This window comes from Rhizopus delemar, genomic scaffold (assembly GCF_000149305.1).
Source record: "Rhizopus delemar RA 99-880 supercont3.1 genomic scaffold, whole genome shotgun sequence".
NCBI classification, from domain to species: Eukaryota; Fungi; Mucoromycota; class Mucoromycetes; order Mucorales; family Rhizopodaceae; genus Rhizopus; species Rhizopus delemar.
The window spans coordinates 4951264-4968063 of NW_027137827.1; the positions used below are offsets into that span (position 1 = coordinate 4951264).

At 35.6% G+C, this 16800-nt stretch overlaps 5 protein-coding genes across 5 annotated transcripts; 3 read left to right on the top strand and 2 right to left on the bottom strand.

The window, feature by feature from the left end:
- Nucleotides 1–430: 430 nt before the first annotated feature.
- Nucleotides 431–3421, top strand: RO3G_01918 (uncharacterized protein; the record flags this gene model as incomplete). The annotated part of the gene is made up of 7 exons (XM_067656509.1): nucleotides 431–1225; nucleotides 1293–1731; nucleotides 1810–2031; nucleotides 2095–2605; nucleotides 2663–2742; nucleotides 2924–3016; nucleotides 3210–3421. The coding sequence occupies 7 exons, from the start codon at nucleotides 431–433 to the stop codon at nucleotides 3419–3421; spliced, it is 2352 nt and encodes a 783-aa protein (XP_067512610.1).
- Nucleotides 3422–4066: 645 nt separating this feature from the next.
- RO3G_01919 (uncharacterized protein) lies at nucleotides 4067–5170 on the bottom strand (the record flags this gene model as incomplete). Its single annotated transcript, XM_067656510.1, has 4 exons — nucleotides 4067–4835; nucleotides 4884–4904; nucleotides 4956–4994; nucleotides 5163–5170. The coding sequence occupies 4 exons, from the start codon at nucleotides 5168–5170 to the stop codon at nucleotides 4067–4069; spliced, it is 837 nt and encodes a 278-aa protein (XP_067512611.1).
- Nucleotides 5171–5500: 330 nt separating this feature from the next.
- Nucleotides 5501–7525, top strand: RO3G_01920 (uncharacterized protein; the record flags this gene model as incomplete). Its single annotated transcript, XM_067656511.1, has 1 exon — nucleotides 5501–7525. One exon carries the CDS (start codon nucleotides 5501–5503, stop codon nucleotides 7523–7525), a length of 2025 nt encoding a protein of 674 aa, XP_067512612.1.
- A 2897-nt stretch (nucleotides 7526–10422) lies between these two features.
- Nucleotides 10423–11822, top strand: RO3G_01921 (uncharacterized protein; the record flags this gene model as incomplete). The annotated part of the gene is made up of 2 exons (XM_067656512.1): nucleotides 10423–11673; nucleotides 11817–11822. The coding sequence occupies 2 exons, from the start codon at nucleotides 10423–10425 to the stop codon at nucleotides 11820–11822; spliced, it is 1257 nt and encodes a 418-aa protein (XP_067512613.1).
- Nucleotides 11823–12138: 316 nt separating this feature from the next.
- Nucleotides 12139–13596, bottom strand: RO3G_01922 (uncharacterized protein; the record flags this gene model as incomplete). Its single annotated transcript, XM_067656513.1, has 1 exon — nucleotides 12139–13596. The coding sequence occupies one exon, from the start codon at nucleotides 13594–13596 to the stop codon at nucleotides 12139–12141; it is 1458 nt and encodes a 485-aa protein (XP_067512614.1).
- Between the last annotated feature and the right edge of the window lie 3204 nt (nucleotides 13597–16800).

The window sequence follows — 16800 nt, forward strand, 5'->3', positions numbered from 1 at the left end:
GCAAGAAAAGAAGAAAACAAAAAAAAAAAAAGGAAAAAAAAGAACCGGCGTGCAGCTTAATCAGTGATTTGGAGGGGAAACTAAGCAAGAAAGAGAAAGAGAGAAAGAGAGAGAAAGAGAGAGAGAGAGAGAGAGAAAGGTATAAGGAGAAGCATGTTGATTTGAAATTCAGACCTTAATTCTCTCTCTTTTTTTTTGTTTGTTTTTTTTCTTGTTTGCTTTTCTTTCTTTCCCTTTCCTCTTTTTTTTTTTCACTTTAAACAATAATTTCTTTTCAATTATAAAACAAAATAAAACAAAAAATATATCAAAAAAAGAAGAGAAAAATATAAGGCAGTTGAAAAAAGGTAAAATAAAATATAAAAGAATGTTTTATGAAATATTTAGCAAGTTATGTAGAGCTTTGTTGTTGTTATTGTGATAATTAATAATGTCGAGTTTTCAGCTAATCACCGAGTATGAACCGAATACAACAACATCTCAGGAACCTTGGAATAAAGTTAATTCTACATTTACGGCCGAAAGAAAACAAGGAGTAACAAATTCAGGAAAATCTCAAGAAGCAAAACATAAACACTTGGATGACGTTACATTGGAAGATCTTGAAGACTTGATTGCTGCATCAGCAAAAAGATTAGCAAGTTATCGGTTAAGGAACCAAACTATTACAAAGAACGAAAAGATTGGGAGGTGGAAAGAACTATTGGAGGAACAAGAACAAAATGATTTTGCCACTGCAGTCCCTTTATCAAGAGAGAAAAGTACGAGTAGTAGTAGCAGTAGTGCAAGTCAGTCATCTTATAGAAAGTCTAAATATCCAGTAGAGTCAAGTAAAAAGGTGATTGACCCTTCTTCGATTACTACAACGCGCTCTGCATTATCCAAAGCATCACCTAAAATTGAATCTCCTCGAATCAGCTCAAGCACTACCCCACGTGCAACGACCCTAACAGCCAATTTAAGAAAACAAACTCGCGCCTCGCCTCAGTCATTAAGAATGCAGAAGGTTCAGGAACGGACAGTCGACTATAAGAGTATAGATGACTATTTAAGCAAATTCAAGAACAATACCAGCAGTAACACATCAGACATAAAACCACGCAAACCAAAACTAAGTATCACTAATAACGCATCAACAAAGACATCAACAATCACAACAGCAACAATCAAAAATGCAAAATCAGGTACTGGAACAGTACCGATAACAAAAAGAAGAAGGGGAAAGGTAATGTAAGGAGGGAAAAGATGAAGCGTATAAAACAAGGATTCTAATATCATATTTCTTTTTAAAGACTTTACCTGGAAGTCTTGCTGAACCGCCTGCCCCTGTACCTTTAACATTGCCACCTATGAAAGTTGAACCATTAAATATACCTTCATCAATAAAGGCCAGTCGTACTTTAGCAAAGACACCTACAAGAATACCTTTACCCGGTACAAGTACCACAACAAAATCATCGACCACGACGACCAAGGAACTCGGAAGATCATTGGCAGCAAAGGGCAGCAAAAGTAAATGTATACAACGACAGCCTCTTCAAAAACCAAAATCAAATCATGCCTTGACTCCCAAACTTCAAGCAAGCAAATCCAACAAAAGTACAGATGAGAATTTGTTGCGAAAGAACAATAACTCGAATCAATTCACTCCACAACCTTCTGGAAAAACATCTCTTTCAACCACAACATCTTCCTTAAGGACAGCTCCAACTTCTGCCTCTTCTAAAAGCAGTAAGTTTTTTTTTTCTTTTTTTTTTTTTTTTTTTTTTTTTTTTGAAAGTATCCTATAATAATTGGTCTGTACAATAGCCGGTATGACATCAAAAAAAAAGATGCCAACTTTACAGGAGCGATTACAGGGCTTGGTGGAAGAAAGCAAATTATGGACAGCACAAATGGAACAAGAAAAAATAGGAGGAAAGACAGAGATTGTGCTGAGAGGAAAGGGACCTTCGATTACATCAGATGATGACCACAAAAAGAACTCGACTCATCCTAAAATTTTAATGCGTGTTGCGATGACACCAGAAGGTAACATGTATATACACGTATACTAAAGAAAAAAAAGAAGAGGAAACTTACACTTTATTGCAGCGGCACAAAAGTTATATCAATTCAACTTGACTTCTTATGAAAAGACAGAAATGCTTCAATATGAGCATATTTATTTTGTTGGGCATCACGCAAACAAGAGGCCAGCCAGTCCCAGCAATTCGATATGTAACTTTGGTTACGACGATGATCGAGGCGATTATCTTATTCAGCTCAGGGATCACTTGGATTACCGTTATGAAGTGATGGAAGTGATGGGTAAAGGTTCATTTGGACAAGTATTAAAATGCTTTGATCATCGATCAGGTCAAACAGTAGCCGTGAAGATTATTAGAAACAAAAAGAGGTTTCACGCCCAAGCACTTACAGAAATCAAGATACTTGAGAACCTTATCTCTTGGGATCCTGAGGATAGACATAATAATGTTCGAATGCTGGGCCATTTCACGTTTCGTAACCATTTATGTATTGTCTTTGAATGCTTGAGTATTAATTTGTATGAGTTTATCAAAAGTAATGGATATCGAGGGTTTAGTATGGGCCTCGTTAAAAGGTAAACAAAAACAGTAGGATGCACCCCATTTTGTTTATATTTATCTGTTTGTGTTAGGTTTGCTTCTCAATTATTAAACTCTCTTGTATTTTTACAAAAGAACAAGTTAATTCATTGTGATCTGAAGCCAGAAGTAAGTGAAATGTTACTGTCATTATCACTTTAAACTCAAATCCACTATCTTAGAATATTTTGCTAAAACATCCAACAAAAAGTTTCATTAAAGTAATTGATTTTGGTAGTTCCTGTCTCGAAAGTGAAAAAGGTAGTGAATCATCACTGTAGTCTTATATCTTGACTTATTTTTATTTAATACAGTGTACACTTATATTCAAAGTAGATTTTATCGATCACCAGAAGTAATTATGGGAATAAACTATAATATGGCCATTGATATGTGGAGTACAGGTTGTATATTAGCGGAGCTACACACAGGATATCCTTTATTTCCTGGTGAAAATGAACAGCAACAGTTGGCTTGTATTATGGAGATACTTGATGTGCCTGATCATTATCTCATTGAAAAGAGTAGCAGACGGAAATTATTTTTTGGTATTTCATATACAAATGTATAATTCGTTACTTGTATTAATCATGTATATAGATTCTTTTGGCAATCCACGTATTATGCCTGACTCTAAAGGCAGAAAAAGGAAGCCTGGTACAAAGTCTTTGGAGCACGCTTTAAATAGCTCTGATGAACATTTCGTGGATTTTGTTATGAAGTGTTTAATATGGGATCCAGAGAAACGTATGAAACCAGACGAAGCCTTCAAGCATCCATGGTTTCCGAAACCTTTCTCCAAAAAACGTTAAAAAAAACTCTTGTAAATATCTTCCCCTCACCTTCCTCTTTTTACTATTATATCTGATGTATTTAAGAAAGAAGAGAAAACAAAGTACATGTAAGCAATTCATATAATAAACAAGTTGCTTTAAAATTTATTCACATAAAATGATTATTAAAATCTCTATCTGATTTAAAAGTATGAGTGACGAATGACACTGTGCCATTATCCCATGCAACAGCCAATACAGCTCCATACTTGTAAGAAGACGAAAAAGAAATATGTAAAGGTCTTGCGTCATCTTTTAAAGGGATTACTTTAACTGCTCCATTCACTTCATACTCTACTTTTGCTCCACGTAAATATCCACTTTATAAATAGATAAGTATTGGATTCGAAGAAAAACAAAAGGGTAATAAAGCAACTTACATTAAAGTAAATATATTCTTTTCACGCAAGTTCAAAGGTGAAATTTGAACATTATAAATTCCAATAAAAGCTGAATCCTCAAAGATAACAGCCAGTCTTTGTCCATGTCGACTGTCAATACATAGATCTCTAATTACATTAGAATCTGTATTAGGCGCACTGACTGATTTGATTTTAATATCCCATATTTCTATGTTTCTACATTGTTTAGTCCTTTTTTTTTATTATCATTTCCACTTTCTGTTTACTTGCCATTTTTAAATGTAGACCCAGAAAGGCATAACGCGTGAATATCATTCTTTCCCTTCATTGAATATAAAAGTGTCGTGTTATCAGGTAACCAGCAGGCTGCTTGAACCCACAATCCGGGTGGGTTTTTCAACTGCTTTGATGTCCAGTCATCACTATTCCATAAACGGGAAATCCCAGTTGCACCACCTGCAAACAACCATTTACCATCATAACTCCAGCGTAGTATAGTTGTGCCTTTACCATAACGCTTGAGACAGACTGTTCGGTTCAGTAACACATCTTGAACAGTAAGCATGCTCGAAGCAGAGGAGGCAACGGCAAGCAAGTGACTGCCAGGTGAAGGATCCCAGGCCAAGGCAGTAACACATTCAGGATAATCAAAGTATCTCATGGAAGCTGCAGGATGATAGCGAATGCCTTGATCGTAATTGATATGACTCTCAATTGTCCAAACACAAACACCTGATTTACATCCAACTGCAAGTGTACCTGTTGCCTTTGTCTTCCATTGAATGCATCGAATGTCCTTCATCAATTTGTGTTCAAGTACTTGGCATGTCCACATTGAATCTTTTTTTGTATATAAATAAATGCAATCTGCGTTGCTTGCAACGGCTAACATATCTTGATGAGGATGCCAAGCAACACTTTTAAATAAACCATTGGTATTTATTTCTATGTCTTTTGGGAGTCCAGTCTCTGGTGTCAAATACGTGTTGTTTATGTAGTTGTAAAGTTGTTTGACTCTTTCATAAGCTTCACTATAAAATATTTTTAAGTAAAGTCATATTATTTCACAATCTATTTACGTTGTTTGAATAGCAGTCAAGCTACGAGTATAATATTTAGTTTTGTATGCTTGGAGTTTTTTTTTTTGTTACCTATTGTTCCATTTTGAATCGACATAGTTTACTAATTGGCTGTATTTCTCTTCAAAGATTGAATGTTCTTCAGATTTTACTGTATTCACATAGTTTGGTATTTCGTGCTCTATTGCTTTAAATGTGATAGAAGAATATAAAGGTATCTCCAAGTTGTTAATGTTAGTATATAGCTTATATGCTATCAATACGAATTTTACATTTTACCTTGTCATTTATAATAGTCTTTAATGCAAGGCTGTCGTTGTTTTCAACGTAAACTACACAGGATTAGCTAAATTACAATACAAATGTTCTCTTTTTATTTTACTTATATCTCCATTATATTCTGCTACTGCTCCATGATTTTGGTCAGGTGGAGTGTATCCCATATTATGATTGTTGATTATTTCAAGAAAGAAAGAAAAAAAAAAGACGCGCATTTATTCAGTTTTGCTGCCATTAAAAAAAGTTGTCAGCTAAGCCGCCTTATGCCGCTTTCTAACAAGAATACATATTTATCTTTCTTTTTTTTTTTACTTTCTTTTTATATTTATTTAAAAATAATGACAGGCCGTTTTGATCAACAAAGAGAAAATGACGATTCTTCTGACGATGAGGGTTGGAGAGATCCTCGACTTGAACAAGCACCACCTGGATTGCCGCGTTCTTTATTTGATGACAGTTCAACACTTGTTAGTGGTCGCAGCAACACTCGGGCCTCTTCCACTGCAGATAGTTTCTCTATTGAAAGAACACGACCCTCTGGTCTACCTGGTGATTATTGGGTTCTGCCTCCTCATTGTACCCCTCTTCAAATCTTGGGGTCCAAAAAATCTCGTATGAGTGAAATTGCACGCGCGACAGGTGTATATCTTGCTTACAACAGTTCGCTTCACCAAATTGATATCTGGGGTGATACTGAAGCGAGAGACAAGGCCAAACGGCACTTAACTTTACTCGCCAACCGTATCACTGAGGAAGATCCAACACCTAGTCGAACAACCAAAAAATGGAGTCGGCCTGAACGTGAATTGACCGAGAAGGAAAAGCGAAGAGAGGAAAAGAGACAGCAAAGAATCTTGGAAGAAAAACGATATTTGGGAGAACCTGCCGAGAAACAATCCTATCACTCTGTTTATTATATACCCCAAGACGGATCTGTCTCTATTGCGCATTTGTTGGGAAACAATGAATCATATCTGAATGAAATTCGAATAGATTGTAAAACATTTATAGAATATGATCCTCAATCAGGTGTTTTTCGGTTATCCGCAGGAGAGGAAGAAAACGTCAGGATGGCCTCCTCTCGCCTTCGAAACTGGCACTTGCGCTGCAGTCGTGTGCCTGAAGGAGGTAAAGCAAGATTGATGCAGCAGCCTACAGGAAACTTGATGTTAAAGTATCGCAAGTTGCCTTCGGATTTTGTTCTTTGTGAATACGTCTCACCTGATATAGAAAAGGTCTTGCGAGAAAAGCAACGTATCTTTGAGACAATCTCAACAGGTTTATACGTAAAGCATGACTTGATCAATTTTACAGATGTCAATCCAACACAATGTGAACTCCCTGAAAGAGTCAAGTCATTGGATGAACGTAACGAGAAAGTGATAGAGTCTATTTTGGATAGTGGTTTGGAAAGCTTGCGTCTTAAGGATTGGGATATCCGTATGAAAATTCGTTATGGTACCATCTGCTTAATCGATTTCCCAAAAAAAGATAATCGAAACTTGACAATTGAAAAAGTGAGCGATAAGATGTTTAAGAAGCCCGAATTCAACTCAGCCTTAGCCCCTTGTATTAGCAAAACACGAGAAAACCTCGACTCGTTATTTGAATACTTGGGTGCTCACGGCCAAGAATTCTCGGACAATCCAAGGACCTCTTTTGTCATCATAGCCGATCAACATCCTGTTGCTGCACCTCCTAAAGAATCACGAAAGAGAGAAATGAACCGAGGCGAAATGTGGAGAACACGAATGGAGGTTGCATTTACCGATAAAGGTGAACGTGGATTGTGGAGCACGGTAACAGAATGCACTGATCTCGTGGACATTAGCTGCTTTGATTCTGAAAGACCTTATTCATGGGATCTTAAATTGCAGTATGCTCGTCGTCTCCCTAGTGATGACATGAATGCTCCACACGAGAAATTCTCACATAACTTAAGATTGAATCCCAACGGTCGACTTATTCTTGTCTCTGTACTTGATTACAATCCAGAAACTGTGACTCAAAAGACCAAATGGAGATACAGTTGGAATGATTTTATTGTCGAAATCTGTAAAGAAGAGCTATGGGACTTTACACGAATTGAGCGTGAAGACAAAGCTTTACCTTTGGACCTCTCAAGCGTTGATCCTCACCGTTCTCAATACAAGGTATCTATGTATAGGGAAGCATGGCTCGACAGGCTTGCTGAGAATCTTTGCTTGAGAGTTGGAGAAGCACCATCATGGAATTTACGTCAATTCTTGGGAACTGAGGAAGAAAACGTTCGCTCTCTTATAGATCATGCAAAGAACTTTGGAAAAATTTTGGCTAATGAAGTACCTGTATACTATGGCCAATCGTTTGATTCCTTGGTATAAGTGTTTCCTCGATTGGGTTGTATTCTTAAGCAATTGCTTTAACGTATTAATTGTTTATGATTAAACCTCTGTCTAATTTTAAGCAAAATGCATTCAAAAAAAGCTTTTTTGGATTCGAAATTAATTTTGCTGCTTTTATTGTACTTAGTTTATATGTATTTTAACAATATAGAACGAAAAAAAAATGAAACACGATAATCTTGGGCAGTTTATCACATTTTATATGTGAAAATTATTAAAGTGTTTAGAGATACAATAACAAGCAAAAGACCCTCTCTGCTTTATTGTACAGTGGTTCACTATTCTTCCCCACATTATTTTGACAGTAGAAGCAGACTTTTAGGTGTACCGTCCCTCAAGTTCCAAATATTAGTATAGCAATAAATAGTAGTAAAGATTGCATTTAAACATTTGTTTTTTTGTCAATGTAAAAGCACTTCTCTTAAGACATTCGAATACTAATGGATTCCTTGAATTTTGGATGAAATAAAGACATGTACTAATAGAAACTAGCATTCTTATTACTGATTTACTATTATTTCGAGAATGTATATGACTAGACACGTACATCTGCCAAATTCAGTATTCAGCTTTTCTAGCATGTTCGTTTTTCATCTTTCCCTCTCATTTAAGGCAACATACTCACGGAAAGAGCCAAGGAAGCAATAGTCATAAATATTATGGTCGACTGTCAGAAGGGGAGGGGGGAAGCCATGCAAATCACTTGACAACTGCAAAAAAAATAAAGAAAAAAGTTTTATAAAAGCTTTTATTTTTCCTTTTTGTAGTTTACTGTCTCATCAATGACCTTGAAAACTCTCGACCTGCCAAAATCAAAAAGTTTTCACGTTTGTCTAATGCAACTGTGCGTTCGAATCACGCTGGCTGTACTACAAAGTGCTTTCACACGAGGAAGAATTTTAGCCTGTGGCACCTAATTTAATTGGTGGCATGTTGCTTCAAAAAGCAAGTCAAGGAGGATGGATTCCTTTTAATTAAGAGTAGTAAAAAACTCAGCAAGAATCAATGCTAGTCTATCTATCGTTATGGGATGATGGATAGAATTTTTATTTTTTAAATTTATTACTTGAGAAGAGACACTAGACTGACATGAAAAAAAAAACAAAAAAAAAAAAAAAGAATAGAGTCTGTTGACAGTAATAATTATTCACTTTTAATATCATTGATGCTTGAGTCACATTCGGATCAGTGTCTTTTTCAGCTTGAGCAATGAGAAGAAATGATTTTCGCTTCAACAGAAGTACAAAGTTTGATTACTTTTATTATGGTTGTGTTCGATATTATGCCTTATACAACGTAAAAAATGCGCCGTTGTTAATTGGAACCCTATCTTTATTTACGCACATAAACATTGCGATTATTCTTTTAAACAGCAGCCTTGTTATCAAATCCTTTTACTTGTATCATTTTCCTTATTGGTACAAAAATTGGAACGGGCCTATGATGTACCCAAGTACAACCTTACACAATACTTTTAAGCGGTAAACGCATTCTCATCTTTTTCCTCCTGAAAAGTTTTGATTTGGGTTGAAAAGTTTACTTTATGAATAATGTTTCATAATTAACAATACATTTTAAAGATAAACAAAAATAAAGATAAAACATCAACACTTGTAGAGCATAGATACATACTTTCATACAACTGTGTTAACTTACCGGTTTTCTGGGAAGCTAAAGGAGTATTTGGAAGGTACCAGATTCAGTTACACAAAGAGTTTAATGATTCCGATTCCGATTATACTACAAGTCTATAATGAAAAGAATCTGAATTGTTGCTTCCTATTGATCTTCATAGGTATTTACTAGATAAAATAAAACCAGCAGAACAATTTTTCATTATTAATGCTACTTTTCATAAAAATTTGTCATACTAGACAATGCAGCAATTCAAATAATTGGCAGAAAATGCATAGCATAAAAAAAGTAACAGAGGATAGTCTGAGAACCAATTAAATGGTTTTCCTCATTTGATAAAGTTGACATTTTAGGCTCTACTTCTTTCTTTTCATTATCACTGAAGTCTCTTTATTAAGAGATAAAAAAAACATTTAACTTCATTATACTATTCTTTCCTTTATTCTCAACTAAAATAAATGGTGATGGAAGATCTTCAACTTTCATTTAATACTGCATCTCGCCATTTCGATAGTGGACGAACAAAAGTAAATCTCGAATCATGTATATGGTATTCATCACTTTCTCATACTTTTTTTATTTACGTATTAGGACGCATATCATTTGTATCTAACAACAGCTCAAAATGCCATCAGGCCTTTATTTGATATAAAGTTTATACATTCTTGTAAGGTTCATCCTATAAAGTTGCGCACTTTTTTATTTAATGAAGCTTCTTCTTCTTTAGCTATAGTTTCAAAGCCACAACACTATGATACTTTTCTGTGTATGTTGCGTACTTGTGTTGATGAAATAGAGAGAATTGTAGAATATCATTCCGTCTCAACTCGCAAAGCCCCTCCTCCTCCTTTACCACCAAAACCCAGTACAAGTAACAAGCCGGTCTTGTCAACAAAACGTATTCGACCTTTACCTATTGCTCTTCCATTAACACGTAATTCCGGTAAAAAATAAAAAATAGCTATGCGATAGTACTGTGTAATAAGATATCAATAGAAGAAACAGCACTTGCTCATGTACCAAATGGAGAAATTGATCCCCATAACCTTGTGCTGGCACAAACAAATAACAATGATAGCTTGATACCATCTACAAACGCAAGCAATACACCATATATACCAGTACCACCTCTTATTACCACACACAAAGTATTGCAATCAAAATTAGACGAACTCGAACTTTCACTAAACGAGTACCGCGCACAAAAACGCTTTATACAGCAAGGGATAGAGAACAGCCATATGACTAAAAATGAGATAGATGATGCTATTTCAAAATATACCCCATATATTGCGGAAGCCAAGCAAACATTAAACAGGATTCGTACTGTACATATGACAGCAGCCACTATTCCATCAATTTTACACTTTCGACCTGGTGTAGTTGCTTATCAAATCACTCGTATCGAATCTGCTATTTTTTCAGCTATTCCCCCACAAGCTCTGCTTACTCATTCACCCAAGGAACCTCATCCACGTATTATAGCATCCACCGATTTCTTTAATTTCATTACTCGAGTTATTGAACATTCCATTATATTACCTCAAGAAGCATCTTCAAGGGCCCAGCATATTCATCATTGGATCAAAATCGCTATCAAATGCCAAGAGCTAAACAATTACCAAACACTGAAAGCCATTGTCTCCGCATTGGGAACCCCACCTGTTCAGCGGTTAAAACGAACATGGGGCTACGTTCCAAAAAAGAGTCTATCAAGACTAGATGCTCTAAATGAGCTCATGTCTGAATCCAATAATTATGAAAAATATCGAGAGCACATGGGCATCATTACATCCGACGGCAAAAACAAGATTCAATCAGAACACGTTAAAAGACCAACAGTTCCCTTCTTGGGCACTTTTATACATGACATGACATATCTTTTGGCTGCTGTTCAACATCAATCACCCCTTGCCAAACAAAGCTTATCTGGATTGAGCAGAATAGAGATCTTTCAAGCCGATGCTCGAGTACAAAGACTCTTGAATACACTCGAACTGTTTCAGTCTTGCCCGTCTTACGACAAAAAGCCAAACAACATTTATGCAAAGGCAGTTCAAAAAACAGCAAGCCCTGTTCGACCCACTTTCTCACAAGCTCTTTATCGCAGTAAGTCAAGCTTTGGTAAATTAGGAGGCGCCATGGGCTTTGGAAACAGTCATTTAGAAAACACGAGTGAGACAAGTCTGCTTGGTGGTGAGGATGACCTTGATGTTGAAGAGCAGTCCAACTTGGTCACACAGTATATCTTGATGCGACCCTGGGTCAGTCAAAATACAGTGGATGAGCTGAGTCTATTACGTGAACCACCTCGAACAAGCTCAAAGCAAAATACAAGTGGAGTAGCTCGAAGCAATAGCGTTGGCAGTTATTACGCAAGCTCGCTCATTAGCAACACAAGTTCATTCATGAGGCTTAGCGCAAGTTGTAATAGTACAACAACTAATGCTTCCCTCAGTACTTTGGGGAGCCGACCAGACAGCTTTGATGATGTAATAAAGCAATCTGAAAGAGATTTTAAAGTAGTAGATTTGGCAGAAATTAATGTTCATAATGATCAGATTATTGCATGTGCTTCACATCAATCTATAAGAAATTACGGGTGGGATCATGAAGCTTTGTTATATAATGATAGGGGTAAGCATTAATTTTCTGTGTCTACTAAAAAATAATTAATTTCTTTCGTAGTGCCAATTATACCTCCTAGACCCAAAAATCTTAGTTCATAAAAAAACAAGCGAAATAAATAATTACTAAAACATTGAAATAAAACTCGTGTTTGTCAAAAGTTGTTTTCCTAAGTTTGGTTCGCATCTAAAATAAGAATCATTGATTAAAGTCATTTTTGGAATGAAAAAAAAAGGTTAATTTAAAGCTAATACATTTATTGAGAATAGATAAAGATTATACAGTCGGGATATGCTTAATAAATAAAGAACATTTTCTATTATGGTAGTTTAGAAACCTGTCATAGCCAAAAGAGCAGCGGGAACGGCCAAAGCGAATGTAGAGACCATGTTTTGCATACCAGCAGATGTAGAAGTAGAAGAGCTGGAAGGTGTGGAACGTGCTCCAGAAGCAGAGGCTCCAGAAGCAGAACCTTTAGCAGTAGAGACGCCGGAAGCAGAGCCTTTAGCAGAGGCACCGGAAGCAGCAGCACCGGAAGCAGCAGCACTAGCAGCAGATTGGATACCAGTAGCAGATGCAGCAGCTCCAGAAGTAGGGGCACCAGAAGCAGTAGCGCCAGATGCAGCAGCGCCAGAAGCAGCAGCTCCAGATGCAGCAGTAGCGCCAGAGGCAGTAGCGCCAGAAGCAGCAGCTCCAGAAGCAGCAGTTCCAGATTCAGCAGCTCCAGATTCAGCAGCTCCAGATTCAGCAGCTCCAGATTCGGATGCACCAGATGCAGAGTTGGAATCAGAGACACCAGCACTGGCCTCAGTACCAGAAGTAGAATCAGAGGCACCAGCACTAGCTGTAGAATCTGAGGGTTCAGCTCTCTTATCAAGAGTAGAAGCATCGGAATTGTCTGATGAATCTTCAGTAGAATCGGCTTTTTCAGTGGCATCAGCAGAACTATCTTCAGTGGAGTCAGCATCTTCAGCAGTATCAGTAGAGTCGTCAGTGGCATCAGCAGAACTATCTTCAGTGGAGTCAGCATCTTCAGTAGAATCAGCGTCTTTAGTAGAATCAGCGTCTTCAGTAGAATCAGCATCTTCAGTGGAGTCAGTATCTTCAATAGTATCAGTAGAGTCGTCAGTGGCATCAGCAGAACTATCTTCAGTGGAGTCAGTATCTTCAGCAGTATCAGTAGAGTCGTCAGTGGCATCAGCAGAACTATCTTCAGTAGAATCAGCATCTTCAGTGGAGTCAGCATCTTCAGCAGTATCAGCAGAATCATCTTCAGAGCTGGCAGTAGCAGCATTAGCAACTGCAGAAGGCGTACCGCTAGCAGTAGCAGAGACACCACTAACAGTAGCGGAGCTATTACCAGCACTGTTTGAGACGATCACACCACCCATATAAGCCAAATGACTGGAATCGCTACCAACAGCAACGGAATAAGTTCCTTCAGTAACATTAGAGGGAATGTCAACTAAAGTGGATCCCTTTGAAGCATCAATGCCGGAAGCCAAAGCCTGAACAAGTTGAAGAGCAGTAGCATCACCCTTCATCAAATTAATAATTAAAGTCTCGACACCTTGTTGAACATTTTGCCAAGTAACGTTTTGAGAAGAGCCTGGGGTCCAAGTAGTACCTTGGAGAGGCTCAGTGATGACAACGGGATCAGTTGAGTTTCCACTAGAAGCAGCAGCGCTAGAAGAAGCAGCAGCAACAGAAGTAGATGGTGAAGTTTGAGGAGCAGCTTCAATAAGAGCAGCAGCGGCAACAAGAATGGCAAGGAAAGAAGTCTTCATATTTAATTAGTAGTTTAAAAAAAGGATAAAAAAAAGCAAACAAGAAATCCTGACAACTATTTATACTCGTTTTTTCTTTGTAAGTTTAATTGCGGGAACTCGGCCTTCTTAATTTGAAATAATTATTATGAGCAATTTCAATTTTAGAATGTTAATTAAATCTCTTAGCTACTGTTGCTATTATTGTTACTAAGCCTTCAGGTGAAGTCAATTCAAATTAAATGCTAACCAAAAAAGAGTCGGAATCCCTTATTTTTTATGTATTGTAACTCGTTGCTGTAAATGTACTTGTAGAAAAGAAGTATAAAAGATTTATAAAAGCTATATGTAAGCTCTATATATGCTATTTATCACACCATCTGTCTACTCTTCATTTTCACTCAAGGAATAAAGCTGAAAATGCATTTTTTAATAACCAAGCTAACCAATAAGAAAAGATCACCAAGATGATCTACGATAATTGTTCTGGTTTTAAAAAGTGGTCTAAAAGCTATCACAGATACAAAATATTATTCTTTTTATAGAAAGACTCATGCTAAAAATAATAAAAAAGAAAAAAAATGACAAAATATGGCAAAACGCACATGAATTGATAATTTTTCTCGGTAAAAAGATGAAATGATTGTACTTCTTAGTTATTGTATTACATGTCACCTAGCTTATTATCCGCTGTTCCAATGATGAGATCGCCTGCTCACTTTGTCTGGAAACCAACCAAAAATAGATCTACATGAATAACAGGTCTTCGCACAGTAACCTCAAGCACGTTACTCTATGAAATTTGTTACAATAAAAAAATAAAAATAAAAAGCGATCGACGCAACGTAGTAATATTATTGAATGAAAACAGTTAATACCAAATCCAATTTTATTCAAAAGAATTCAAAAAAGCAAGATATTGAAGCTCCTTGTGTAAACCGTATTCTTTGATAGCTTTTTTTTTGTTCATTCTACCTGTAGATTACATGCCTATTTTACAGCCTTGATTTAAGTTATTTCTGAAAGTGCACATGAAAACATTTGCAAAAAGGTTTAGTGTATAGAAATAGTCTCTTCCCTCAAATGAGAAGAGATGAGCTGATATTTTTAAATAGTTCCGAAACACAGGTTTAAAGTGAATAACTTGGAGTACGAGGCAGAAAGGGGCGCACCGCTAAACAGCTTTATTTAAGATCTAAATTTTATTTGCTAATAAGTCGAGTTACTATTAGTTTTTGTTGTGGAACTGAAGCTTAATAAAAGTAGATATCCTGGAAACTCTAAAGTCAGCAATATCTCAAAGTATTTGTAATTAGTCTTTCATCAATAATATCTTTAGTTCACTTTTTTTTTTGCGACTTTCAATAGTTAAACTATGCTAAATTGAGAAAAGGGGCCTGGGAATATTTAGTACTTTAATATAAAAAAAGACAGTGAGGATAACAAATATGATTGCATGAAAATGAATATCAGAACGAAATAAAAAAGATAGCTGTTTATGCCAAGAAAACAAAAAATGGTGTATTTTCACAGACAAGTGTTCTATTTTTTACTTTGCCAGATCTTCTAGACCTTTACTCAATCAAGCCGGAGGTTGAACTATATTTAATTGGAGAAAGCAGTAAGGAGTAGAAATACTGATGAATAACTTCATGACTTACGCCTTTTTATAACACAATTATCGTACACAGTAAGCCATCTATCATATTCTCTCTTTCTCTTTTACCAAGTTTCTGAAATAGAGCTTATTTTTCTTGAATGCTGATTAACATAACTTCCTTGTGTTTCATCTTTTGTAAGTTTTCGCGTAGTACAAAAATAGTTACTTTTTTTAAAAAATTTGTGATGAATCAGGTTGCACACCATTTATAATTCCTCATAGTTTTCTTTCAATGCATCAGTATTTTATTCTTTACTGCTGTTAATTGAATATCAAAACGCATTATAAAAGTATAAATGTATTTGAAAATTGGTTCATAAAATTATGCCGCATTTGTTTGCTGTCCAATTATTGTTTACGTTGCAAAAACTATATTTTCAAAAAATGTGTCAAAACACTAAAATTGCTTTTGGATGAAAGGCATATTTGAACTATATAAAAATCTCTTTTTAAGTTGACTTTTATCATCAGTTGGATTGTTACCTTAACGCGATATTTTTCAATTATATTTAAGCAAGCAATCAGAAAAAATAAAGCTACGACTACATTAAAAAATGATAATGCACCTGTTGATATACTCCAGGTAAATAGTACCTTAAAGCTATTAGATCTCTCATATGGTCAATGATATGTCTCAGTTTAAGTATAGATAAACATTTTATCTTACTAACAAAACTTTTACCATAGTACATGGTGTGGCAAGTATGGTCATAGTAAAATTAAATGTTCTTACGATAATGATTTCTTAATTACCCTTCGCCAAACTGTCTTGTATACTCCATTTTAAATTAAAGTAGCGCGCTAGGTGTAATTCTTACAATGAATTGGTCCAAAGAAAATAGGTATAAGAGACTCTATTGCTCTTTTTTATATTTTAGGATCCAGGTTGAGTATTAAAGAAAGAGAGAGAGGAGGAGGAGGAGGTAGTGTTCGTTTCATGAAGGCTTTGACACAATAGATTTGCACCAAGAGGAAATAATGGGTCAAAATCAACAGCTAATAGGACAACTTTTTTTTCATCCAACCAACATTAGATTAAGACAACTATACAAATTGATGAGTTTACTATCGGGATTTTTCACTGTTACAAATTTCAAGAAGATTAGAAAAAGGACACGCCTTGCATTGCCTTTCAAAACATTAATTTTCCCTTTAAATCTTGATAAAATGGGATAAGACAATGATACAATTTGGTTCCTAAAAATTTTTGTTATTATTGCCGTATATACATGTGTGCCCATATTTTGGATAATAAGTTGACCAAACTTTACTATATTACATCTTGCTATTCTCATTAAAACAACATATGAAACAGTTAAAAAGGCTTTAAATCACAACTTTATGATTTATCGTTGTTATGATATATCTAATATAAATGGTTTTTAAAATAAAAATTTATAAAAATTATATGCAAGCCATTTCGTGATTTCTGGTTTAAATAAACGACTATAAGATTTAATGAGACTGAAAAAGTATATTTTCTATTTAATATCATTGCATGTAGTGTTTATATCCTTTTCATAAGTATTCATTAAATCCTTTCTAAGACAATTTAATTAATTATA